Below are 27,944 nucleotides of genomic sequence, written 5' to 3' on the forward strand. Positions count from 1 at the left end.
TTTATTTTTAATCTTCAAGGAAAAGCTAAATTTAGTAGTATTTAAATTTTGATCCTAGAGAAAGAAATCTGCTAACATAATAAGAAATCAATAGAGCATTGATATCAAAGCTTTTCAAAGAAAGAATAATAAACTACAGATAAATTCTCATTATGAACATCTATGCAAAAGTCTTACATAAGATATTATCAAACAAGATTCAACAGGATATTAATATACCTCCCAACCAGGTAACAATGTAAGAATTATTAGGAGAGCTATTAATATAATTCATCACATTAAGTTAAAAAGGAACAAAAACAGCACTAGGAAGATGTTTTGAAAATTCAACATCTACTTATGACTAGATGGTAAATAAAATTCTTATGAATTTATACAGTAGGCAATTTCTTGATATTCTATATCTTAAGTTAAAAGCCAACACTATGGTTAATGGTAAACTTAGAAAGCATATCTGCTGAATCTGTGACTAAAACAAGATGACCATTTTCATATCATGATTATTTAATACTATTACATAAAATTAATTAGCAATAAAATTATAATATGACACCAATTAAAATACCAAGAATAGTTTTTGAAGCTTTAATAATGACATAATAAGCTAATATATAAAATCTAGGACATGATATACGACCAACAAAATATCTAACCTGAATAAACAACATGGCCCTTTTTTTGGTGGTACTGGAGTTTGAACTCAGAATGTCACGTTTGCTAGGCAGGTGCTCAACCACTTGAGCTACCACTTGCCACTTTTCTTCTCCCCATGTCCACCCAGATTCAAAACTTGGTCACTGATTTTCAAAAGAAGCCATATACAAATATTGTTTGAGACTTAAATATTACAGAAGTCTGGGAGGCCCAGAAGATGAGTTATGCTGTGGAGCAGGTGGCCTCTTCTTTTTCTTAAGTTTGCATTCTCAAAACCAATAATAGTAATCAAAGAAAAGGGTCTTTTTGAATCAGGATGTGTTTTCTGGAGAGCGCAGTTTCAGGATTAAAAAACTTCAGTGTAAAAAGTTTTGCATTAATTTGAATATGCATGTGTGTCTTCAGGTATATGTCTAGAGGCATATGTCTGTATTTTCTCTATGGAATTTCTTTAACATGTATTGTTAAGCTTAACAAACAACATAAAATAATGTGCAGTTCACAGAATAATAAATTCAGATGTGTATTCATTCATACACACTATTTATAAGAACATTTTAGAAGTATCAGAACAGCAGTCACTTTTGAGTGTGGGAATTTGGGCTGATTTCTTTCTTTTTTTAAATTTATATACCATTCTTTTTTTCTAATGTGTTTTAGATCTATAATTTAAGCAAATATTTTAAAAAGAAAAGATTTTAAAAGGTAGTTTCTTCTCAAGTCACTTAGAAATGAAATTAAGCACGCACTTTTTAAAAATGTCCACATTTCTACCAGATGTAAGGCCCAATCCACCAACTTGTTTGTTCCATCAGGTCGCTACATCTGCCCAGGGAGACACCTCTGTGTTCTAACATTGCTTAACCCTGCCCTAGTGCCCTATAGAAGGTAGGTAGGTCCCTTCAGTCTGTCTCAGGATCATTCAGGTATGTGAGGCCATAAAGGAAAAAGCATGAGGCCTGCTGGTCTCCAGATCTTCACAAAGTACTAGGCAAGAATGCTTCAGAAAGAAGGAGAAGAGGGGTAAAGATGAAAAGATCCAGGAAAGGACTTTCCAGATAAACTGATGGGATCTACCAAGGAGAAGAAATGTCCAGAATGAGGGAGAGGTCAGCTGGAGGCTCAGACACATTTCCCATCCAGACCCTGGGACTTCTTCCCAAACATGGTCCTTCACAAAGGTGAAGTGTGCTGTTTGATCTTGTCTAGACTCAATGAGGAAGTTAGACCAGACGTCATCCCACTTTTCTGACCAGATAATGAGCTTCAAGAGAAATTTTTTACCTATATGGCTATAAGTGGGGGAGGCAGGTCCCAAATTGCATAGTGGACTCCAAATCTCATATTCTTTCCATGGCCCAATTCTGACTCCATTTCTCTGAACAAGCTTCAGCTTTTATAAGCTCTTCAGAGTGGGCATGGGCCCAGTGGTTCTAAAAAATTTTCTTGTCTCTGGAAAGCTACTTCTGTACCCCTAGCCCATGGGACAGGAGGACTGCATGGATACTTCAGGACCTGCAGAAGTCTCAAAATTTCTTCATTTTACTTCTACCCTTAGGGAGCTGTCTTTTATAGTTTGTGGCCTGAGTTCTTTGGTTAACTCAATGTCTTTACAATATCCCATCCCCCATCCCCCTGCCCTGTCTTCTCCCATTAGAAGACAGGGCTTCATTCTGATGAATAGAGTTGCTTAGGACAGAGCTCAGAAGAGCTGAAGAGATTATAGAGTAATATAATCAGTGTCACCTTGATTAAAACCACTCAAACTATGTAATTCTATGATTCTATAATTATTTTCTTGGCATTATGCCCAACCCGCAACCATAAAAATACTAATGCTTTGTCTTTTGAGATGGCAGATAAGGACTAGAATATGAGCACGTAGAACAGTTTTGTATGACTCTGGACCAACTGATAATGATACCTGACAACATGCTACTGTAGAACAGGTGAGTAGTTCTGAAGGAGAAAGTGGCAATGGCAGAAGTAAGGAGAAATGGAGGGTAGCCATACATGAGTTTGCAGAGCTGGGTTAGTCCACAATTTTACACCATCTTCCCAGTGTCTGCCATCACCCACCTTCACATATGGCCCCTGCATCCTCTTCATGTCCACAGTCAAAGGTCTTGACCTGCTCACATTCAGCCAGTGCCTCCTCTGTCCCATCGCACAGGGCCACCTGAATGAGCACAGGCAGGGCCTTTTCTGCCTCCGGTGGATACAGTATGGCTGCAGGTGTATGCTTGGCTGCCCCACAGCTCAGCTCTCGGCACACCACAGCTACATCCTTCATGTCCCAGCCATCATCACACACAGTGCCCCAGTGACCTTCTTGTTCCACCTCCACCCGTCCTTCGCAGCGGTGGGGACCATTCATCAAACGGACTTTGGGTGGGGGCTCTGTAAACAGAAAGGGTTGGAGCATCCTCAGGAGCGCACCATACTCTTAAACATCTCCCAGTGTTACAAGAGGTTGTCTGATGGCAGGGGTGACAGTGTGTGTTGTGGGATAGGGTTTGCTAAAGCAAGGAATCAGAGCTCGGTTTGATGCTCATAAGCTCAAAAAAATCTTAAAGACTGAGAAGGCTAGAATTAGGTCTTTCTTAAAGATGGAGCCTGAGGCCTAGTACAGGGGAAAGACTGAGGTAAAGTGAGTTACTTTTTTTTTTTTTAATGCTTCATATATCATTGATGACTTTGCCAATCACAGGCCCTTTTTCTCTGCAGAGGGTAGAAGGGACACATCTACACACATGATTAATCTCTAATCACTATTTGTTTTATTTTATTTTGTTTATTTTACTTTCAACATGGAGTCTTGCTATGTTGCCCAGATTGGTCTTGACCTCCTGGACTTAAGTAATCCCTCTGCCTCAGCCTCTGAGTAGCTGAGACTAGAGTCACATGTCATCTGTCCAGCCCTCTTTTTTTTTTTTTAACTCTAGTCATTAGAAAGATGCTCTCTATTTCATGTAGGATCTCTTTCTCTCCCTCCCTTTCTCTCTCTCAATCTCTCTCTGTAGTGTCAATTTGTAATTTCTATCATTTGCAGCCAAAAACATTTTCTCTCATAGATCCTGGCCTGAGAAAAGGTAGACAGTAAATTATAGGTAATAAGAAGAATATAAGTCTCAAAATCAATAGATTAACAAGACCAGAAATACATACAACTCCATGGAAACTGAATAAATCAAGAAATTAGCTTAAATTAATAGAAAAATAAATATTGGACTTCATATACCCCTAAATTCACATTCTTTTCAATTTCCACAGAGATAATTTACATAAATTAATAGTATGTCAGACCATCAAGAAAGCTTCTATAATTTTTCCAAAGTGAAACTCTTATTTATTTATTTATCGGTGGTACTGTTGTTATAGGCAAGAGGCTCTGTCACTTGAGCCATGCCCCAGGATCCCAAAGTTAAACTTACATAGGCCACATTTTTGCTCTGGATGTTTTGGAGATGGGGTCTTGTGAACATTTGCCTGGACTGGCCTAGAACTCTGATCCTCCCAATTTCAGACTCCCAAGTAGCTAGGATTACAGGCACAAGCCACTGGCACTGGCTCTCAGGCTTCATTTTTGATAAGTGTTAAATACAAAAATGACAGAAATATTTAAGAAATTAATTTAAATAAAGGATAAAAATAAAATCTATTCATAAGAAATTATAAATGCCAGGTTGTAAAAGGAATGGATACCCATATTACACATACTTTAGTAAAATAGTAAAAGGCGAAAGATTTATACAATCTGAAGAGAAAACAGAGTATACACGTACTTTATTCATTAATCAAATGAAAATATGCACCAAAACTTTTAGGGTGAGGTAAAATTGGTACTTAGAGAAAAAAATGTAATTTAAAATACATTTGTTAAAAAAATGAAGATGAAAAATAAGTAAGTTAAGAAATTGAGGAAAGAACAACATAAAACAACTTTAAGACAAGGAAGGATATACTGAAGATAAGTGAGAAAAAATGAATTAAAAAAATCATACTAAGCTGGGTAGATGTTGTGGTTCATATCTGTAATCCTAGCACTTGGGAAGTTCAGGCAGGAGGATTGCAAGCTTGAGGTCAGTCTGGGCTACATAGCAATACTCTGTCTCAAAAAAGAAAACCAAGTACATATGAATAATAAAATTACAGACTGGGTGTGATGGTACGAGTCTGTAATCCCAGATAGTTGGGAGGCAGAAATGGGAGTATCATGGTTTGTGGCTGGCCTGGGCATGAGCACAAGTCCCTATCGGAAAAACAAACTAAAAGCAAAAAAAGTGGGGCATGTTTTGAGTTTGCCTAGCAAGTGTGAAGCCTTGAGTTCAATCCCCAGTATTGCATATTTTTTTTTCTTTTTTTTTTGAATAACAAAAATAAATCTGACAAAAAAAATCTGACTTTTTTTTCATTTTCGGTACTGGGGCTTGAACTCAGGACCTACACCTTGAGCCACTCTACCAGTCCTCTTTTATGTTTTTTTTTTTTCGAGATAGGGTCTCAGCATGAACTCTTTGCCTGGGCTGGCTTTGAACTGTGATCCTCCTGATCTCTGCCTCCTGAGTAACTAGGATTACAGGTGTGAGCCACCTGCATTTGGCTAAATATGACTTTTTGACAAGAGCAATGCAACATAAAAATCTCTGGCAAATCTGATAAGAAAAAAGGGATCACATAAACATGTTAGAAATGCGAAGACAGCATAATGATAAGGCCATTTACAAATTAGATAAAATAAAAATAAAAACAAAAATGATGGAAAAATTTAGATGAAAATACTATGTCCAAATATGCAATAAATTTGAAAATCAAGATAAAATGCCTAATTTGTTGAGTAAAAGCACCTAAATTACGCTTACAAAGGAAACAAAATTTAAAAAGAATGACAAAAGAGGTTTGACAATGGAGGTAAAAATTTACCAGGCTCAGAAAGTTTTGGGGCTAGTTCCAAAGACTCTTCAAATAGCAGATAATTCTAATATTGTTTTAAATTTCTACATACACAGAAATTGTAGAAACTCCTGAAACCGTTCTTATAAGACCAGTCTATTACCATTTATAGGATGCAAAGGACCTGGGGTGTAGCTTAGTGATAGAGTGCATGCTTAGCATATGAAAGGACCTAGGCTTGATCCCCAGCATCAAGTAAATAAATTGGGTGCAAAAATTTGAAATAAAATATTAGCAAATTGTATGTATCTATGAACTATGATGACTAAGAAGGGCTTATAAGAGGCAATTCAATGCTTGTTCCATATTAAGAAATCTATTAATCTAGTTCTCTGTAGTGGTGGATTAGATGAAAAATTATCATATAACCATCATGATCTATTAACATGGTAGAAAAATGCAGTTTCTTGATTCTGGTAACCCTTGCTAAAATTCCATCTTTGTGTCCATTCACTGTGTTCCTATTAAGTATCCTTGGGCAAGTTAATTAATCTAAATTTCATTTCCTCATTTATAAAATGCCAGTTACTATTAAATTAAGTGAGGTAACCCCTGTTAGAATAGCCATCATCAGCAACACCACCAACAACAGGTGTTGGCGAGGATGCGGGGAAAAAGGAACCCTCTTACACTGTTGGTGGGAATGTAGACTAGTACAACCACTCTGGAAAAAAATTTGGAGACTACTTAAAAAGCTGGACATCGATCTACCATTTGATCCAGCAATACCACTCTTGGGGATATACCCAAAAGACTGTTACTCCAGAGGCACCTGCACATCCATGTTTATTGCGGCACTATTCACAATAGCCAAGTTATGGAAACAGCCAAGATGCCCCAGCACTGACGAATCGATTAAGAAAATGTGGTATCTATACACAATGGAATTTTATGCAGCCATGAAGAAGAACGAAATGTTATCATTCGCTGGTAAATGGATGGAATTGGAGAACATCATTCTGAGTGAGGTTAGCCTGGCTCAAAAAACCAAAAATCGTATGTTCTCCCTCATATGTGGACATTAGATCAAGGGCAAACACAACAAGGGGATTGGACTATGAGCACATGATAAAAACGAGAGCACACAAGGGAGGGATGAGGATAGGTAAGACACCTAAAAAACTAGCTAGCATTTGTTGCCCTTAACGCAGAGAAACTAAAGCAGATACCTCAAAGCAACTGAGGCCAATAGGAAAAGGGGAACAGGTACTAGAGAAAAGGTTAGATCAAAAAGAATTAACCTAGAAGGTAACACCCACGCACAGGAAATCAATGTGAGTCAATGCCCTGTATAGCTATCCTTATCTCAACCAGCAAAAACCCTTGGTCCTTCCTATTATTGCTTATACTCTCTCTACAACAAAATTAGAAATAAGGGCAAAATAGTTTCTGCTGGGTATTGGGGGGGGAGAGGGAGGGGGCGGAGTGGGTGGTAAGGGAGGGGGTGGAGGCAGTGGGGAGAAATGAACCAAGCCTTGTATGCACATATGAATAATAAAAGAAAAATGAAAAAAAAAATCAAATAAATATGTGAAAACCTTAAAAAAAAATTAAGTGAGGTAATCCTAGAATTCCAGAATCTAGTTTGTTCATGTTTTTTCTACTTTTTCTTTAAGTATTTACAAGGGATAGTTGTAGTTTCTCACTCACTGTGAGCTCTGAATGTGCAAGATTTTTCATTAGGAACATCTTCCTCTTCTTTCCATGCCTTGCCCAGTCCTTACACTGACCTGACCCCAGTGCAGTGATTTACAAACAATTTCACATATACGTGATTACTGAAGTGAAAGGGAAATGGGAAGGACAAGTAGGCCAGTGGTGCTATTCCTTTGTTGTTTCTATCTTTCTTTTCTTTTGGTGGTACTGGGGTTTGAACTCAGGGCCTCACACTTGCTACTTAAGTCATACCTCCAGCCCAGTGATACTATTCTTAAGACCAAAGGAGAGCTTGAGAGTAGATTTCCCTCTAGAAGAACTCTGATTTCCCATGCTTCCCTGATGCATAAGCCATAGTTTGGGAAAAATGCAAGTGGTTCTCTGAAAGGAGTCATTTAACATGTCCTACCTGTGACATGGACAGTCACCACCTCACTGCGCTTGGGACCCCGGCCATTGTCAGCCTCACAAGAGTAGTTCCCAGAGTGCTGTGCAGTCAGAGAAAGGTGAATGATGCTCCTCCTCCACGAGGTGCTGAGGTGTTCCCCAGAGTGATATTTTCACGATAAAACCAGTACAGAATGGGGGGAGATGCTCTCCTGTCTTCACAGTGAAGCTTCACCACATCTCCAGTGAAGGCCAGAGATCCAGGAGCACTGAAGGTGAGGACAGGATGTGACACTGGAACTGACAGAGGCAGCAGAGTCCATCACAGAGGGTGTATGACTTGTAATCCACTCTATCCTCACACAAGCGTCCTCATAGCACTCAAGACCTTTGGATTCTTTCCCAAGGTTACATCTCCTGATCTAGCCCTGCCGAGATGGTTCTGGCAGAGCTTTGATTAGCTCCGATGAAGAGCTCTGGAAATCAATCCTCTGATCATGAAATATAATCTTCTTTTTGTCCCACCTCCTCACCTTCCTTCAGTTCCTCTGCCACTGTTGCCAATGCTACTTCTATCACCACAACGGTAACCCTGCTTCTTACCCTCTTCATGTCCTATACCTTGGAACATTCCCACTGCCATAGAAGGAAACTAACCCAAATTGGGAATCACTGATAGCTGACTGAGAGAGCTACTTACTTTTCACAGTGATGTTCACCATCTTGCTCTGGAGGGGGCCATAGCTGTTGTCAGCTGTACAGTAGTATCCCCCAACATCACTCTCCCTGATGAAAGGGATCTTCAGCTCTGCTCTCTGGGAATGCTGAGTTTTACTTCCCAGTCTCTCATTTGTGTCCTCTCTGTGCCAGGAAAACGTGATGACCCCTGTCCCTTCAATCACAGAGCAGACAAGGACCAGTGCCTCCCCTTCAACAGCCTGGTCCTCTGGGGGCTGGATCTCCAAGGAGACTTGAGACACAGGGACTCCTATGTAAACAGGAGACAGCAGGTGAGGACAACAAGGAGGAAGACAGGGTGAGTGGAGTCTAGTCTAACCTGCTGAGCATTAGGTGGGTTGGCTAGAATTGAATAAATAAGCAGAGGAGAGTCCACCGCATTTGCCTAAGGGTTTTCCGTAGGGAAGGAGCACGCTCAGGGACATCACACAGAACCACAGTGTAATAGGATGCTCAATTACAATCCTGCCCTGCACTCCCTCCACATTTATTGTCTCTTTCTTATGACCATAGCTTATAGTGTTCTGCATTCTCCTGACCATCTGGTGTACTTGAGGCAGCAGGAATGGTAGGAAGCTCACAAACTAGGGTGTCCAGTAACCCAAGTTACAACTCATTGTGCTGCCATTTATTGGAAGATCTGGTTAAGTCAGTATCTCTGATCCTCAGTTTTCTCAAACATAGCATATGGATAATTGTACTAACTACACAGAGTTCTTATGAAGATTAAATGAGATACAGGTGTAAAGCACCTGTCACATTAAAGCTGTTCAGCAACATCTATAATTGATACCATTCTCCAGTGCCATAGTTGGGTAGGAAGTGCTGCAGGGCAGTTAAAAGTGCAAATTCCTGCTCTGTGTGCTGGGTTACCTTAGGCAAGTCTCTTAACTATTCTTTCAGTTTCCTCACCTGTAAAGTGGGGATAATAATAGCACTTGCTGTGCAGGTACGATTCACAGTTTAATTTCACAGGGTTGCTGTAAGGAATAAATGTTAAACTGCCTTGTACATGGTAAGTGTACGTAAGTCCTCCCTTCTTCAGATACTTACACACATCTGAGGATTTTAGAACTTAGCACCACAACATGAGTTCAGGCCTGGCATATAGTAATTCTATTCTAGGTGCTAGAAAATTGTTATTGTCATTTTAGTTACCTTGTATCTTCATTGCCCTTCCTGAGTTAAATGTACCTCCTAATGGGGATCACGCTTGGCAGACAGAGACCATGATTTATTTACCTCTTTGTTTTGTTGAGCACACCTCAGTGCTAGTTGTATGGCAGATGCTTCAGAGGGAGATTATTATCATTGTTTTTCCAAAGGGGGGGAACAAAGTTACTGGAAAATGATGCCCTTGCAGAAATTAATAGGGAAGAACCATGACAGCCCCCCACATGCACAAGGATCAGGAAGCATAGCTGAAAAGTGAGCCCACAGTCTGAATGATGTCCCTGTTCTCCCTCCTGGCCCAGCACTGCCAGGTCAGCCCACTGATGCTCACTCTGCACATCTATATAAGATTGATGACTACGTTTTGAGACACTGTAAGATGCTGTCTTTGCCTCACACTGGTAATATCCCGAGTCTTCTTTCCATATTGCTGAGATCTCAAACTTCAATGAGGTCCAGCCTGACCTCAGGGTGTAGCTGTCTCTGAGGAAAGAGTAGTGCAGCTGGGTCGTTGACCTAGCTGAAGGGAGCCAAGTGTCACAGGACAGGGTCACTGAGCTCTGTAGGCTGGGTGGGTCTGACTTTCAGCCGAGGTGTGGAAAACAGCTCTGAAAAGAAGCATGAAACAGAGACCACCTGTCAGTGGTAGAGTGTGGAGTTCCTGATGAGCAAGGCACACAGGCTCAGACTCAAGGACCCATAGCCCACCTGCCATTAATTCCTCCCTGGGTGATCTCCACCACCCTGTACCCTGGTCTTTCCACACATGCCTTACTCCCTTCTCAGACTCATCCATGTGAAGATTGAAGCCCTTACCTTGGACACTGAATCATATGGAACTTGTTTCTTCTGTTGTATCTATAAATAAGAACTATTTCCTAACTGCCTTACAGAAATAGGAGCCACTGTCACTGGGTCTTGCATTTGAAATGGTGTAGCTTGAGGCACTACTGTAAGTAGCTATCTGAGATCCATCCTTGTAGTACATTAGTCTATTTTATTATTGTTTTCCCCAGAGCACCTTATAACCACCTGGTCTCCTTCATAGGCATTGTGTGGCATGCTGATGCTCAGCCAGTCTGCAAAAGAAACAAAGAGTGTCAATGCTGCCCCTCTGCCCCAGCACTCTAACTTCTGTTCAAAAGGGGAAGGGATAGTGGGCTACACCTGAGTCCAGAAGCTGAGCACTCACAGTTGCCTCGGGATCTTTTGATTCTGTTAGCTTCCCTGCTCAGCATATGTGATCTCTGCTTTACTTAGTGACATTTTTGTTCTCCAGATTTCCTATTAGTTTTATATCTGTCAGGAGTATTTGATGACATTTTCCAGTTACCAAAAACTGGACTAAATAAGGATTTAAAATGATTCCACTTACATCTCTTTAGTATCCATTCATCCTTTATATCCCATTCTCCATGGGAGCCATGATTAACTCTCTGCATGTCTTATTCTTTAGAGACTCTATAGTGGTACAGTCAACTCAGAGGCCTTCTATTCATCATTTTCCCAAGATAAAACAAACTAGGCCACTGAGACATCAGCCCTGGAATCTACATCTTCAGTTTCTGAAGGCCTCCACTTGAATGTCTTTTTTTTTTTTTCTCTTTAGTACTGGAGGATGAACTCAGGGCTTCGTAATTACTAGGCAGGGACCCTACCACTTGAGCCACTCTGCGAATCCTTTTTGTGTTGGTTATTTTTGAGATACAGTCTCACTTCATGCCCAGGCCAGCCTGGACCCAATCTTATTTGTGCTTCACTAGGCAGTAGGAATGACAGGTGTGTGCCACCACAACTAGACATTGATTGAGATGGGGTCTTGTGGACTTTTTGCCCAGGCTGGCTTTGAATGGTGATCCTCCCAGTCTCTGACTCCCAAGTAAGATTACATGATTGAGTCACTGTGCCTTGCCTCGAATGCCTTTTTTCAGAGGTTTCTGCAAATCATTTTTGTGCATGGGCATGGGTGAACCCTATAAGAGGGTGTTTGGTATTTTGGATCTGCCCCCATCAAAGAAAGAAAATACAACACAATAAAGAGGAGCTTGTAGACTGTTCCCTTAGAAGGGAAAGAGGGCCAACCAGCACACTGCATCTGTGATCTTGTTCTGAAGCCTTGGGCTTTTTGGGGAAAAATTTCTGTTGGCAACAGGAGCTGGAACTTCAGGTTCCAATATCAGTTTGGAAGTGTAATGCATTGAGCTGGGTTGCAGGAAAAATGTTTGTTGTTCTGAGAAAAGCAAAACAAAAAGCCAAAAAAAGCCCACCTAATTCCAGTTCACGCCAGTAATCCTAGCTACTCAGGAGGCAGAGATCAGGAGGATCGTGGTTCGAAGCTAATCCAGGGCAAATAGTTTGTGAGACCCTATCTTAAAAAAAAACCTACCACAAAAATGTGCTGATGGAGTGGGTCAAAGTGAAAGTAAGGTCCTGAGTTCAAATCCCAGTACTGCAAAAACCAAAACCAAAACCAAAACAATCTAATCCCAGGCCTGAACATTGGGCCATTCCCCTTCAATGTAAACAAAGGGAATGCCAGACCCAGAGCAATTAAATATAGGAAGGAGACAGGGCACAAGAGCAATGTATAGACCATCTTCCCAGCTTCTCCCATGGAGTTTATGGAGGAGCAGTAGCTCCCAGGGTCCTGTCTCAGAAGAGAGACCATCTTCTCACAGGTCTAGGTCCACAGTCCCAAAGTAGGACCTATAAGGAGTTGGGGGAAAAGCACTTAGAATACCTATAATATATAGTACATTTTCTCACCTTTTAACATTTTCTGCTTTTACATATATTTTACCATGTTCACAGTATTTTAATATAGGATCTATACCTATATATATATAACATATTGCCAGAGAGCCCCTCTAACCAATTTAAGAATACTCTTAGGAAGACTATAGAAAGTGGAGAGATCTCCCATGCTCATGGATTGGTAGAATCAACATAGTAAAAATGTCGATACTCCCAAAAGTAATCTACATGTTTAATGCAATTCCCATCAAAATTCCAATGACATTCATTAAAGAGATTGAAAAATCTACTGTGAAATTTATATGGAAACACAAGAGGCCATGAATAGCCAAGGCAATACTCAGTCAAAAGAGCAATGCAGGAGGTATCACAATACCTGACTTCAAACTATATTACAAAGCAATAACATTAAAAACAGCATGGTACTGGCACAAAAACAGACATGAAGACCAGTGGAACAGAATAGAGGACCCAGATATGAAGCCACACAACTATAAGCAACTTATCTTTGTCAAGGGAGCTAAAAATATATGATGGAGAAATAGCAGCCTCTTCAACAAAAACTGCTGGGAAAACTGGTTAGCAGTCTGCAAAAAACTGAAACTAGATCCATGTATATCACCCTATACCAAGATTAACTCATTTGGATCAAGGATCTTAATATCAGACCCCAAACTCTTAAGTTGATACAAGAAAGAGTAGGAAATACTCTGGAGTTAGTAGGTATAGGTAAGAACTTTCTCAATGAAACCCCAGCAGCACAGCAACTAAGAGATAGCATAGATAAATGGGACCTCATAAAACTGAAAAGCTTCTGTTCATCAAAATAAATGGTCTCTAAACTGAAGAGAACACCCACAGAGTGGGAGAAAATATTTGCCAACTATACATCAGACAAAGTACTGATAACCAGAATATACAGGGAACTTAAAAAACTAAATTCTCCCAAAACTAATGAACCAATAAAGAAACGGGCACGTGAGCTAAACAGAACTTTCTCAAAAGAAGAAATTCAAATGGCCAGAAAACACATGAAAAAATGCTCACCATCTCTAGCAATAAAGGAAATGCAAATTAAAACCACACTAAGATTCCACCTTACCCCTGTTAGAATAGCCATCATCAGCAACACCACCAACAACAGGTGTTGGCGAGGATGCGGGGAAAAAGGAACCCTCTTACACTGTTGGTGGGAATGTAGACTAGTACAACCACTCTGGAAAAAAATTTGGAGACTACTTAAAAAGCTGGACATCGATCTACCATTTGATCCAGCAATACCACTCTTGGGGATACACCCAAAAGACTGTTACTCCAGAGGCACCTGCACATCCATGTTTATTGCGGCACTATTCACAATAGCCAAGTTATGGAAACAGCCAAGATGCCCCAGCACTGACGAATGGATTAAGAAAATGTGGTATCTATACACAATGGAATTTTATGCAGCCATGAAGAAGAACAAAATGTTATCATTCGCTGGTAAATGGATAGAATTGGAGAACATCATTCTGAGTGAGGTTAGCCTGGCCCAAAAGACCAAAAATCGTATGTTCTCCCTCATATGTGGACATTAGATCAAGGGCAAACACAACAAGGGGATTGGACTATGAGCACATGATAAAAGCGAGAGCACACAAGGAAGGGGTGAGGATAGGTAAGACACCTAAAAAATTAGCTAGCATTTGTTGCCCTTAATGCAGAGAAACTAAAGCAGATACCTTAAAGCAACTGAGGCCAATAGGAAAAGGGGAACAGGTACTAGAGAAAAGGTTAGATCAAAAAGAATTAACCTAGAAGGTAACACCCACGCACAGGAAATCAATGTGAGTCAATGCCCTGTATAGCTATCCTTATGTCAACCAGCAAAAACCCTTGTTCCTTCCTATTATTGCTTATACTCTCTCTACAACAAAATTAGAAATAAGGGCAAAATAGTTTCTGCTGGGTATTGAGGGAGGGGAGAGGGAGGGGGTGGAGTGGGTGGTAAGGGAGGGGGTGGGGGCAGGGGGGAGAAATGAACCAATCCTTGTATGCACATATGAATAATAAAAGAAAATGAAAAAAAAATGAAAAAAAAAAAAGAATACTCTTGCTTAAAACTACAAGCCTAGGTATACAAGCATTATCTCCTCTTCCCATTGTATAATGAATGTGCCCTGAAGGGACAAGTAAAGAAAATGTAACTCCCCACTCTATTATGAAACTAAGGCTTCTTCTTTATTTTATAACATTATATTTCTAATCAAAAAAAGAAAAGCAAGTTAGGCATTACAGTGTTTACCTATAATTACCAAATAATAGATGCAGGGGCATCTTGTTTTCTGCAGAACATCTCCTTAGCCCTCTTGTTTCCACTCTGCTACCTCCATGCTTCTGGTGGGGCCTTTGAGCTTCTGTGCCCCGAACCAGGAGAGTGTACCCAACAACACATTGAATGGCTTGCTTTCCCTTCACAGTTACCTTCTTTCTAGTCTCAGGGCTCAGCAGTAAAGAGGAAATAATTCATGGTCTTGAGTGAGTCTGGGCATGTTCTTACCCATCAAACAGGGAGGTGGCAGAGCAGAAATGAGAGAGGCATTGGAGCACCTCTTGCTGTAAAGCTGGTTGAAGGTGAGTAAAGTGAGGCACTGGATCCTGGCTCTCTCTACCCTAGTCCTCGCTGAGGTCCCTGGAACCTTTATCTAAGAGGCTGGAACAGGCAATACCTTCCATGCCTGATAGAGTAAGCATGATTCCCAGAAATCTAAAAGAACAAAAATAAGAGAAACTCACCAGACTGGACACCAACAGAAGCTGTGAGGGAATAGAGTCAGAGAGATTACCACAGAACCAGGATCCTTATGCTTTTTTAAAAAAAGTATTGAGACCCTCCCGGCAATTCTATTCCTTTCTTTCTGTCTCTTCTTCCTCTCTTTTTCTTCCCTTACATTATCCCTCCCTCATTCCCTCTATTTCTTTTTCCATTCTCTCCTCATTCCTTATTTCCTTCTTTCCATCCTTCCTTCTCTCTCACAAACTATACTCTTACCTGGGATTTATTTTATAATCACAAACAATTTATAAACAGTTCTTGTTCATTACCAGATATTTGCTATTTTGCAGGTAAATTCTTGGTAGTCTCATTATTTGTTTCCTCCTCCTCCACTTCTTTTTAAAGTGACTTGACTATTTTGTCTGAGATACACTGCTTATGTGGAGACAACACAGATGGCAGGAAGGATCAATGAAGGAAATGAAGGTGTCTCTCATATTTCATTGCCCCTGGTTCTCCCTCCTTCTTGATTCAAGACCTACTCTTGTGTTTGGGTCCATAGAAAAGGGTCATATTTATTGGCAAAAACCAATTTATGGTTAGCAAGACTTAAAGCCCATCCAAAATATAAGTTTAGGGAGAAAACAGTTCAGCCAAAAATGTAGTGACTTAAAATAGAGGTGTGTGGGGGTGGGGAAGGAGAGGGTTGAATAGGATTTGTGCAGTCTGGAAATAGAATTCACCCCAACAGAAAACTCCTTTGATGTCATTTTTAGATTTTTCAGTTTTCCTAGAGATCAAAGCAGAAATAATGTTGAGCAAAGAGAGAAGTCATTAGTCTTTGGTAAAGAGATGTATAGTCCTTTGTTTTTCTTGGGAACCCTGCTTTGCTCAATACCCATTTGCAGGGTACCTGCTAGTACTGAGTTAGAAGCTGAACCCCATTCCTCCTCATCCAAGCAGACAGACTGTGCTTAAGAAGAACTTCTGGAGGTGCCCAGACACAGGCAGTTTTGGCCTGGCTCCACCCCAGTTCTGCTCCAGCATCATACCCACCAAAGACCAGAAGCAGCAGCCACAGAAACATGAAGGTGGAGGCAAGAAGTTCTACAAGTGACAGTCAGGTGCAGCTCAGATGCAGCTCAGGTCCTTAAAGCAGCCATGTATATCTGCATGGACCAGGAAGCTGCGATGGGGCACTGTGGCTCAGCAGCAATTTTATTGAAACAGAAAAAGGAAGTAGGAAAGCTCTTTGTTTGTCAATCAGTATTTCTACATACCAACCCCGTGGGTGCTGAGAAAGTAAATGTTCTTTACAGAGTTGCTTAGATGTATGAATATTGATCTGAAATGTTTTATAAAATGTTAGATGCCTTCATCCTATAGATAAGCTTTCTACTCCACTTGACTTTGCAGAGAATGTCTAGTTTTGGGCTGGCTGAGATTCAAACTACTTACTTGATTTCTTTCAAAGAGGTATTTCTTTTACTCCTCAAGAGGCATGGCTTGTTACATGGTTCCTAATACTGTGACACCATGCCATCACTGTGTTGACACTACTTTACAGAGATCCATTCAGACCAGTTGGTAGACAAACAGGAATTTATTGGAAATGGTGGTGAGAGTAGGATGATATTGGAGGGCATTATGTATGGTCTAGGAACCTAGGAAGATATAAATCTTGCTCCATCCAAATCACCTCTGCCCATGAGAAGTTCCAGTCAGATACACACAAAAAGGAAGAAGCAATATGAATGCTCTAAGGCTATTTAAGGCTTATATCTAAACTATAGTACAGTGGTCTGAAGGGCCCTAACACACACAAAGGAAAGATCAGACTTAACTTCTTATACTCTAAAGTTCAAGAATCAATTTTGGAAGACAGCCTTTGTACCAGGCTAGAAGTAGAAACCATCTTGGTGGTTAAAAGAACGAACATTAAGGCTGAGGATATAGCTCAGCATGCATGAAGCTGTGAGTTTAATCCTTAACATCAAGAAAGAAAGAGAGAAAGGCAGAAAGAAAAGGAGGGGGAAAGAAAGAAGGAGAGAAGGAAGGAAGGAAAGAAAGAGAGAAAAAAGAAAGGAAAAGAAGGAAAGAAAGGAAGAAATGGTAAAGGGAGGGAGGAGGGAAGGAAGAAAGAACTTTATAGTAAAAGGACTGACTAGATAGGTGTGGACAAGACTAAAGTAATAGGCTAAAGACAATAAGTCACTGAGAAACCAGACAGAGTGGTATCAGTAGTGAAGAAGCAAGAGAAGGAAGGACTGTCACAAAAGACCATTGAGAATCAGAGCTTCAGAGAAGGGACTACCAGCTGGAGCTGTTATTGTGGAAGACACAGCAAAAGCCATAGATGGAGTGAAGTGACATCTCCCACTGGGCATATCCCATGGATGGACCCCAGAGATGAGTCACAGTGGCTGGCTAATGAAAGCTAAGGGGGTTTAACTTCCCAGGGCACAGAGCAGTAGAGTGACAAAGTAGATCTGGGGTGAAGTGGGGTGGAGCAGCTCAATTGGAGAATAACTAGTTCAGTCCTCAATGGGGGAAAAGTGGTCACATCAGTACTAGGAGCTCTTCCCCAGAAAAAGCCTTTCTTTTCTTTTCCCATGTTGGTATCTTTCTGCTCTCACCCAAGGCCATCAATGTGTAGGATTAAGGTGAGATTAAAGTGATATTTAGGTCAAACAGATCATTCTCAGTAAGTTGCTGAGAATGAAGGAATACTGACAGAGGGTAAATAGACAAATTCACACTTCACTAGTGATTTCAGACCTAAATTTTAAAATGTAACTCTCTTTAGCCTCTCTTTAGTTGCATGACTTAATGATTCCTTCTCCCTGAGTCATTCTGCCTGGAATAAAGATGTGAGCATTAGAGTTGAAGCAAGCCAGAGCTTGTCTAGGACTTTCTCACTTTACGTGTTCATGTGTAGGCCTAAGGGCAGGGGAAGGCTGAGGGTACAGACTCTAGACCTGCCTGGGCTGAATGAATTGGAAAAGAGAAGGTACCAAAGAAGTCACATCCACACGGACCCTGTCTTACAAAGATGCTCAATATCACTAATCATTAGGATAATATAAGTGAAAACCATAGTGAATACTAATTTACACCTTTAGAATGGCTATAATTAAAAATATGAAGGAGAAATAGGAGGATAGGGGAAGAAGAGGAGGAGGAAAGAAGAACAATAAAGAAAAAAAGGAGGAGGAGAAGAAGGAAAAGAAGAAGGATGAGAAAGATAGAGGAAGAGGAGAAGGAAAAGAGGAGGAGGAAGAGTTAGTAAGGAGGTGAAGAAACTGGAACTCTTGCAGACTGCTAGTGGGAATGTGAAATGGTACAGCAGCTGGAAACAATATGGGCAATCCCTCCAAAAGTTAGATATGTAATTGAGTACATAACCAAAGAATTAAAAATAGGGAATAAAACAGATATCTGCACATCCATGCCTTGCAAATACAGTACTCTGGTTTGATCTCAGTACCTTAAAAAGAAAGAAAGAAATGCTACATTGGGCTTTTCCCAAACAGATTTCAGTTTATTTTACAACTACAGGGTGGTTTCCCAGGCAGCTGCAACTTGCTGGTATGTTCCCATTTTCCTTCCTTGGTAGCAGAAAGGTGGCACGAATGTCAGTTTAGATCTTTTAACTTTGCTCTGAGTATCTCTATTCCTGGCAGTGGTGCTTATACAACCCCAACTTCCTTGGCAATATCTGCATTTAGAGTCTTTTTGCTTATTCTTGCATGCTTTCATGACCATCCTTAGTCTTGGGGAAAGCTAGGAATTACTATTACAAGGGGCTATTGAAACATTGAGGATTTTGTATATTATTATCAATATGATCCTTTTATAGTCAGTAACTAAACCCTGGATCTCACCATAAACACTTTAGGCCAATGGTCAGACCTAGAATAAAGTTAGGAGAAGATGCTCATTGTGGCTATTACCTACTGTCTGCATGTACCACATACGAACCTTTACAGACTATTGCTAGACCTAGAGACACTACTCTACTCTGAAACTCTTTCCATGTTAGTAAGTTGTGTTTGGTAGGGTACAAGATACCAATGTAGGGGATGCACCATTGGAAACTGAACACATTAGGCAGAAAGTCCCAACTGCAATATTGCTGGAATCCTGGGAAAATTTATTTTTTAATCAAAGGAACTGAGGGCCCGAAAGGGGTTTATTTCACATTTAATTGGATCTGCTTCCTGAAGCTGCACAGTTCCTCTGCTAATAGGCCTGCAAGACCTGCCAAATATCACCCAGCATCAAGAGAAATTATCTATTACCTTCATGACCCTTCCCATTCTCCTGGCAATCTTCTTCAGACTGGACACACAGAAGCAATACAGGTGGGCGTTGGTAAAATTTCTCAGAGAATTGCAAGATTAAACATTTAAGAAATCTTCTCCAGGGTGATCTCAAAGTCTTTCCCACCTACCCAGTGTATACATGTGTGTGTGTGTGTGTGTGTGTGTGTGTGTGTATTTACATAAATTCCCCTTTTCTTTATTGTTTTGAACCTCTGGGTACTGTCATGGCCTAAGAGAGAACACTATGAGTTAACTGTGCCAATGGTCATAGCCTGCTCATTCCCTTTTGTCAAAAGCTGCAAGATGAGTTCCCCTGTTTTTCCAGATCAGGACATGAAAATCTTTGCCCCTGACATTTGCTCATTCTCCTAGGTAAACAAAACTTCCCCCAACCTGGGAAAGCCCGAATCTGGAAGGAAGATCAAACACCTACATAGGAAACAATGCATAAAAGGCTGGAGGATATTTAAAATCTTTTTCCTACAGGCTAACAGATGCTTCAGAATCTCTCTGCTTTCCCCAGAGCACCCTCTCTCGCAGCAATGGTGGATGCTCTGGAGAGCAAGCACCATGGCAACTCCGAAATCTGAGAGTCCATGTTCTCTTGCTTGGTGAATGAATTGACAAAAACATGGCATGTTTCTCCTCATGACTTGAAATTCTAATGTAACTAGCCAAGAGAAGAGCCACATTGGTCATCCACTAAGAAGGCCGTTTTACAGGAATCTGTTCTTTGAAAATCTAGTAGACCATCTCTATTCCGTCTGGCCTTTGCTGCTATGCAGCTGCAGACAAGAAGCTCTTAGTCTGATCATTTCTGAAAGTTGATGGAAGCCTGCCTTTAAAAACCTTTTACCTTTGTGTGCTTGTATATTCAGGGGAGCAAAGTGTCCCTATGTTGTAAGATCTCAAGGAACTATTTTTCTAAATACTCACCAGGTTTGTGGTCCATTTGTTATTGGACAGGGTCAAGTCTTATAGTTAAACCCTTGGTTCTTTGGAATGTTCAGTGCCTCACTTCTCTGCTTCGAATCCTGCCATTCGTTCCCTCCTTGGTCACATAGGTCTTGTTTTCTCACACGTTGCTTGATTTAAAGCACTTTCATCTCTTTATTTGGGATGAAAGAGCTCTATTGAGAGCTCACCCAGTGCTTTTACTTTCTGCTGGTCTAGGGGCCAAGATATTGAGCAGCTTGGTCTTATGTAGATGAAGAAATAGAGAAATGTTTTTGGAGAAATGCCTATTTGAATATGTTACTCACTTAAAAAATTGGGTTATTTTTATTTATTTATTTTTATAGTATTAGGGTTTGAACTCAGGTCTTTGCAGTTGCCTAGCCCTCAAGCTGTTCACCCAGCACTTTTTACTTTCATTTATTTTTCAGATAGGGTCTTGCACTTTTGTCCAGTCTGACCTCAGCCTACAGTCCTCCTATCTGTGCCTCCCAAATAGTTGAGATTGCAATTCTGAACCACCATGCCTGACTTTATTTTCTTTCTTTCTTTCTTTTCCTTCCTTCCTTCCTTTCTCTCTCTCTCTTTCTTTCCCCTGCTCCCTCTCCCTCCCTCTCTCTCCATCCCTCCCTCCCTCTCTCTTCCTCTTCCCTCTCCTCCTCTACCTCTCTCATAAGATTACATGAGACTGGGGTTTGAACTCAGGGCTTCATACTTGCAAAGCAGGCATTTCTATTGCTTGACCAACACCTTCAGTCCATTTTGCTTTGGTTATTTTGGAGATAGGGTCTCGTGAACTATTTTCCCAGGGTTGGCCTTGAACCATGATCCTACTGAGCTCAGCCTTCTAAGTAGCTAGGATTATAAGCATGAGCACCTAGCCTGGCTTCTTTCTTGAGATAGGGTCTTACATTTTTTTTTGCCTAGGCTGGCCTCAAACCATAATCCTTTTATATCTGTCCTTCAAGTAGCTGGAATTATAGGCTTGAGCCACCAAACCTGGATCAAGTGTTGTTAATTTTTTGTTTGTTATGTTATAGGAGTTCTTTATGTAATTTGAATATTAACTCCTTATCAAGTACATATTTTGAAAATGTAACTCATTTTCAACTCATTCCTTGAGTTGCCTTTTCATTCTGTGGACTGTGTCCTTTTGTGCACAGAATTTTTACAAATCCAGACTTTAATATTTCTGGACTTTACCTGGTTCCTAACTGTTGACTGTTTATTGTTGCCCTCCTTTGCCTGTCCATGCCACCCACCTGCCCCTGTGGTCATGGACCTGATGTTTTGCTTCAGATTCATGGAAATGCAGGAAAGTGCTGGATGTCTCTAATCCATCGTCTTGCTTCCAATTTCCATTGTTGGCTTTCTTTTAAGAAAAAGTCCATTTATGTCTTTTATTCATTTTTTGTAGGTTTTTTTTTTCAGTACTGGGATTTGAACCCAGGGTTTCACATTTGCTTGTCAGGTGCTCTATCTCCTAAGCCATGCCACCAGTCCTTTTTGCCCATTTCTAATGTTTTTTTTATTGTAATTGAAGTGTTTGAGTTCTTTACAGAATTTTGATATTAGCTCCTTATCAAATGTATAGTTTGAAATTATTTCCTCCCATTCTATAGGTTACATCTTCACCCTGCTGATGGTTTTCTTTTCTGTGCTTCAGTTTTTTAGTGCTATGTACTCCCATTTGTCTATTTTTGCTTTTGTTGGCTATGGTTTTGAAGCCTTGTCTAAAATATCAATGTCCAGAACAATGTCATGAAGACTTTCTCCTTGGTTTTATAGCAGTTTCATGTCTTATAATTAAGATGTTAATGCATTTCAGTGAGAGATAAGGGTCTAACTTCATTCTTCTGCATGTGATCACTTAACTAACTCAAAACCATTTATTGAACCATTTATATGCATTCTTGGAATGTTTGTAAAAAAAATCTGTTGACATTAAGCAGCCAGCTTTATTTCTGAACTCTCTGTTCTTTTCCATTGGTCTATGTATCTGTTTTCATGTCAGACCCATACTGGTTTATTGTTTCTTTTCTTTTTTTTTTGGCAGTACTGTGGTTTGAACTCAGTGCTTTGTTCTCGCTAGGCAGGCATTCTACCACTTGAGCCACTCAACACTCACCAGTCCTTGTTTGTTATTTTCAAGATAGAGTCACATGAACTACTTGCCTGGGCTGGCCTCCAAGCCCAGATCCTGACTGCAATCTGGAGTAGCTAGGATTCCAGGCATGAGACACCAGTGTTCCGCTCCATGTGGTTTTGATTGCTATAGTTTTGTAGCATATTTTAAAATCAAGCAGTGTGATGCCTCTAGCTTAGTTTGTTTTGCTCAAGATTATTTTTAAATTTTATTTTATTATTTTATTCATTTATTCATATGTACATACATTGTTTGGGTCATTTCTTCCCCCTGCTCCCCACTCCCTCCCTCTCCCCCACACCCCCCCCCTTGCTTCCAAGCAGAACCTGTTCTGCCCTTTTCTCCAATTTTGTTGAAGAGAAGACATAAGCAATAATAAGAAAGACAAAGCATTTTGCTAGTTGAGATAAGGATAGCTATACAGAGAGATTCCTAGCATTGCTTCCATGCACAAGTGTGTTATAACCCAAAATGATTCATCTCTACCTGACTTTTTCATTAGTTCCTGATCACCTTCCCATATTGACCTCTGTCTCTTTAAGGTTTCTGTATTAGCTCCTCTGCAGTGGGGACATCAAACACTTTCAGGTTTTGGGTTTCCTACCTATCCCCATTCCCCCATATGTGCTCTCACCTTAGCGTGTGACCCAAGACCAACAACACTACTCCACTTGCCCTAGATCTAAAGTCCGCATATGAGGGAGAACATACGATTTTTGTTCTTCTGAGCCTGGCTAACCTCGGTCAGAATGATGTTCTCCAGTTCCATCCATTTACTTGAGAATGATAAGATTTCATTTTTCTTCATGGCTGAGTAAATTCCATTGTGCATAAATACCACATTTTCTTAATCCATTCATCTGTAGTGGGGCATTGTGGCTGTTTCCATAACTTGGCTATTGTGAATAGTGCTGCAATAAACATGGGTGTGCAGGTGCCTCTGGAGTAACCTGTGTTGCATTCCTTTGTGTATATCACCAGGACTGGGATTGCTGGATCATATGGCAGATCTATGTTTAGATTTTTAAGAAGCCTCCATATTGTTTTCCAGAGTGGTTGCACTAGCTTGCATTCCCACCAACAGTGTATTGAGGGTTCCTTTTTCCCCATATCCTCTCCAACACCTGTTGTTGGTGGTGTTTTTGATGATAGCTATTCTAACAGGGGTGAGGTGGAATCTTAGTGTGGTTTTGATTTACATTTCCTTTATGGCTGCAGATGGTGAGCATTTTTTTCATGTGTTTTTTTGGCCATTTGAATTTCTTCTTTTGGGAAAGTTCTGTTCAGTTCAGTTGCCTATTTCTTTATTGGTTCATTGATTTTGGGAGATTTTAGTTTTTTAAGTTCCCTGTATATTCTGGTTATCATTCCTTTGTCTGATGTATAGCTGGGAAATATTTTTCTCCTACTCTGTGGGTGGTCTCTTCAGTTTAGAGACCATTTCTTTTGTTGTGCAGAGTTTTTAATTTTATGAAGTCCCATTTGTCCATCCTTTCTCTTAGCTGCTGAGCTGCTGGGGTTCTATTGAGGAAGTCCTTGCCTATAACTATTACTTCCAGAGTATTCCCTGCTCTTTCCTGTACTAACTTCAGAGTTTCAGGTCTTATGTTAAGGTCCTTGATCCATTTTGAGTTGATACTAGCATAGGGTGATAAACATGGATCTAGTTTCAGTTTTTCATGGATGGATAACCATAAGCATGGGCGATCTCTCCACCTTCTGTAGTCTTCCTCAATCTCTTTCTTCAGGGGTTTGTAGTTCTTCTTATAGTTCATTTGTTTTTTTTGAGGCTATTGTAAATGGAATTGCTTCCCTATATTCTTTCTCAATTTGTTCATTGTTGGTATATAGAAAGGCTAATGATTTTTTTAAGTTGATTTTGTATCCTGCCACCTTGCTGAAGCTGTTTATAGTGTCTAGGACTTTTTGGGTAGAGTTTTTTGGGTCTTCGAGGTTTAGGATCATGTCGTCTGCAGATAGGCATATTTTGACAGTTTCTTTACCTATTTGTATTCCTTTTATTTCTTCTTCTTGTCTAATTTCTCTGGCTAGGAATTCCAGTACTATGTTGAATAGGAGTGGGGATAGTGGGCACCCTTGTCTCATTCCTGATTTTAGGGGACATGATTTCAGTTTTTCTCCATTAAGTATGATGTTGGCTATAGATTTGTCATATATAGTCTTTACAATGTTGAGGTACTTTCCTTCTATTCCTAGTTTTCTTATAGCTTTTATTATGGAGTGGTGTTGGATCTTATCAAAGGCTGTTTCTGTATCTATTGAGATGATCAAGTGGTTTTTGTATTTGCTTCTATTAATGTGCTTTATTACAGTTATTGATTTGTGTATGTTGAACCACTCCTGCATCCCTGGGATGAAGCTAAGTTGTGGTGAATGATCTTTCTAATATGTTGTTGCATCCAGTTTGCCATTGTTTCATTGAGGATTTTTGCATTGATGTTCATTAAGGAGATTGGCCTATAGTTCTCCTTTATGGAGGTGTCTTTGTCTGGTTTTGGGACAAGTGTAATACTGGCTTCATAAAATGAGTTAGGCAGTGTTCCTTTCCTTTATATTTCATGGAACTGTTTAAGGAGGGTTGTTATTAGTTCTTCTTTAAATGTCTGATAGAATTCAGCAGAGAATCTTGGTTCAATTTTAGATGGTCATAAGTATCTAGAAATTTGTCCATTTCTTCAAAATTTTCAAATTTATTAGAATATAGATTCTCAAAGTAGTCTCTGATGATTTTTTGGATTTCTGTGGTGTTTGTTGTTATCTCCCCTTTTGCAGTTCTGATTTTACTGATTTGGGTTTTTTCTCTCCTCATTTTAGTTAGGTTTGCCAGGGGTCTGTCAATCTTATTTATTTTTTCAAAGAAGCAGCTTTTTGTTTCATTGATTCTTTGTATTTTTTTATTTGTTTCCATTTCATCAATTTTGACCCTTATTTTTATTATTTCTCTCCTTCTGCTCGTTTTGGGATTTGCTTGCTCTTGTTTTTCTAGGAGTTTGAGCTGTAGCACTAGGTAATTGATTTGAGATCTTTCTGTCCTTTTAATATATGCACTTGTGGCTATAAACTTTCCTCTTAGGACTGCCTTTGCTATATCCCATATGTTCTGGTAGGTTGTGTTTTCACTTTCATTAACTTCCAGGAACGTTTTAATTTCCTCTTTTATTTCAGCAATGACCCATTGATCATTGAGCAATGTGTTGTTCAGCTTCCAATTATTTGCATGTTTTCTACTGTTGTTTTTGTTGTTGAGTTCTAGTTTTAATGCATTGTGATAAGATAGAATGCATGGGATTATTTCCATTTTCCTATAGTTGCTGAGGCTTGCTTTGTGCCCTAAGATATGATCATTTTGGAGAAGGTTCCATGGACTGCTGAGAATAATGTCTATTGTGCAGAAGTTGGATGAAATATCTATAGACATCAACTAGGTCCATTTGATCTATGGTGTGATTTAATTCTAGAATTTCTTTATTGACTTTTTGTTTGGATGACCTATCTATTGGTGGTAGGGGGTATTAAAGTCTCCCCCTACCACTGTTTTGGAGTCTATATAATTTTTAGGTCCTTCAGAGTATGTTTGTTGAAATTGGGTGCATTGATGTTGGGTGCATATAGGTTGATAATTGTTATTTCCTTTTGGTGTATTTCACCTTTTATTAGTATGGAGTGTCCTTCTTTATCTTGTTTGATCAATGTAAGTTTGAAGTCTACTTTGTCTGAGATAAGTATTGCTACTCTTGCCTGTTTTGGGGGGCCAATGGCTTGGTAGATCTTTTTCCAGCCTTTCACCCTAAACCAGTGCTTGTTTCTGTCGATGAGGTGGGTCTCCTGTAAGGAACAGATTGTTGGATCTTCCTTTTTAATCCAGTTTACCAAATGGTGTCTTTTGATAGAGGAGTTAACTCCATTAACATTCAGTGTTAGTATTGATAGGTATGTGGTGATTCCTGTCATTTAGTTGTTTTTGTTGTCTGAGAGTTTAATTGTGTGCAGCTGAATCAATGTTATGCTCTACTTTCTTGTCTTTTCTTCTCCTGTGGTTTGGTACTGCCTGTCCTTTCATGGTTTTGTTTGCTTTTATTTTCTGTGTGCAGAATTCCTTGCAGAATCTTTTGTAGTGGTGACTTGGTAGTCATATATTGTTTTAGTTTCTGCTTATCATGGAAGATTTTCATTACTCCATCTATTTTGAATGATAATTTTGCTGGGTAGAGTATCCAAGTGTTGAAGTTATTTTCATCAGTGCCTGGAATACCTCACTCCATGCTCTTCTTGCTTTTAAGGTTTCCGTTGAGAAATCTGCTGTGATTTTGATGGGTTTACCTTTGTATGCTATTTGTTTTTTCTCTCTTACAGCCTTCAATATTCTTTCTCTAGTCTCTGTGCTTGTTGTTTTAATGATAATATGTCATGGGGTGGCTCTATTTTGGTCAAGTCTGTTTGGTGTCCTGGAAGCTTCCTGTACCTGAATGGGCATAGTTTTCTCTACATTTGGGAAATTTTCTGTCATTATTTTGCTGAATATGTTACAAATCCCTTTTGCTTGCACCTCTTCTCCTTCTTCAGTGACCATGATTCTCAGGTCTGTTCTTTTGATGGAGTTGATGAGTTCTTGCATATTCCTTTCACAGGTCTTGAGTTGTTTGACTAATAACACTTTAGTTTTTCCTTTAATTTCCATTTCATCTTCATGTTCTGAGATTCTGTCTTCTGCTTATTCTAGTTTGCTGGAGTGGCCTTCCATGTGTTTTGTATTTCTATTTCATTCTTTTTTCTGAGGTTTTCCATATCATGGGTTACTTCCTCTTTAATATTGTCAATTTTTGTCTTTAATTCATTTATCTCTCTATTTATAGTGTTCTTTGTTTCACTTTGGTGTTTACTTAGGGCTCCTATGAGTTCATTTATTTGTGTTTTGTATCATCTCATATTATTTATTTTTGTTGTCTTGGAATTTCTTGTATGTTTTGGTTGACCATGTCTAGTAACTTCTCCATGGAACTCTGAGTGATTACCTGCAGGATTTCTTCCTTCAGGATGTTCTTGTGGTCTTCGTTTTGTTCCTTGTTGTGCTTGAGATTGTTTTGTACATTTTGGGTCTTTCATGGTTCCAGATATGAATTTTTGGATGGTTTTTATGTTTCTGTAAAGAATACAATTAGCATTTTGTTAGAGGTTGCATTGAATCTGTAAATTGATTTGGTACATATATTAACAACATTAATTCTTTTTATCTATGAACATGGGATATCTTGCCATTTATTTGTATCATATTCAGTCTCTTTTTATCAATATTTTATAGTTTTCACTGAAGAGATCTTTACCTTTTTGTTTAAATCCATTCTTAGCATTTTATTTATTTAATGTAACTATTGCAAATGGGAATATTTTCTTGATTTCTACTTCAGAGAGCACATAGAAATGGTGCTGG

At 39.6% G+C, this 27,944-nt stretch overlaps 1 protein-coding gene across 1 annotated transcript; it reads right to left on the minus strand.

Annotated features, from left to right (window-relative positions):
• Positions 1-81: 81 nt before the first annotated feature.
• On the minus strand, positions 82-27,619 carry LOC109675751 (Fc receptor-like protein 2). Its single transcript, XM_074044794.1, is given in 7 exon segments — positions 82-3,054; positions 7,673-7,771; positions 7,774-7,950; positions 8,351-8,638; positions 9,893-10,119; positions 10,121-10,169; positions 27,529-27,619. Coding segments are annotated over 7 exon segments (1,260 nt in total). The 3' UTR covers positions 82-2,725.
• Between the last annotated feature and the right edge of the window lie 325 nt (positions 27,620-27,944).

This window comes from Castor canadensis, chromosome 11 (genome assembly GCF_047511655.1).
Source record: "Castor canadensis chromosome 11, mCasCan1.hap1v2, whole genome shotgun sequence".
NCBI lineage: Eukaryota > Metazoa > Chordata > Mammalia > Rodentia > Castoridae > Castor > Castor canadensis.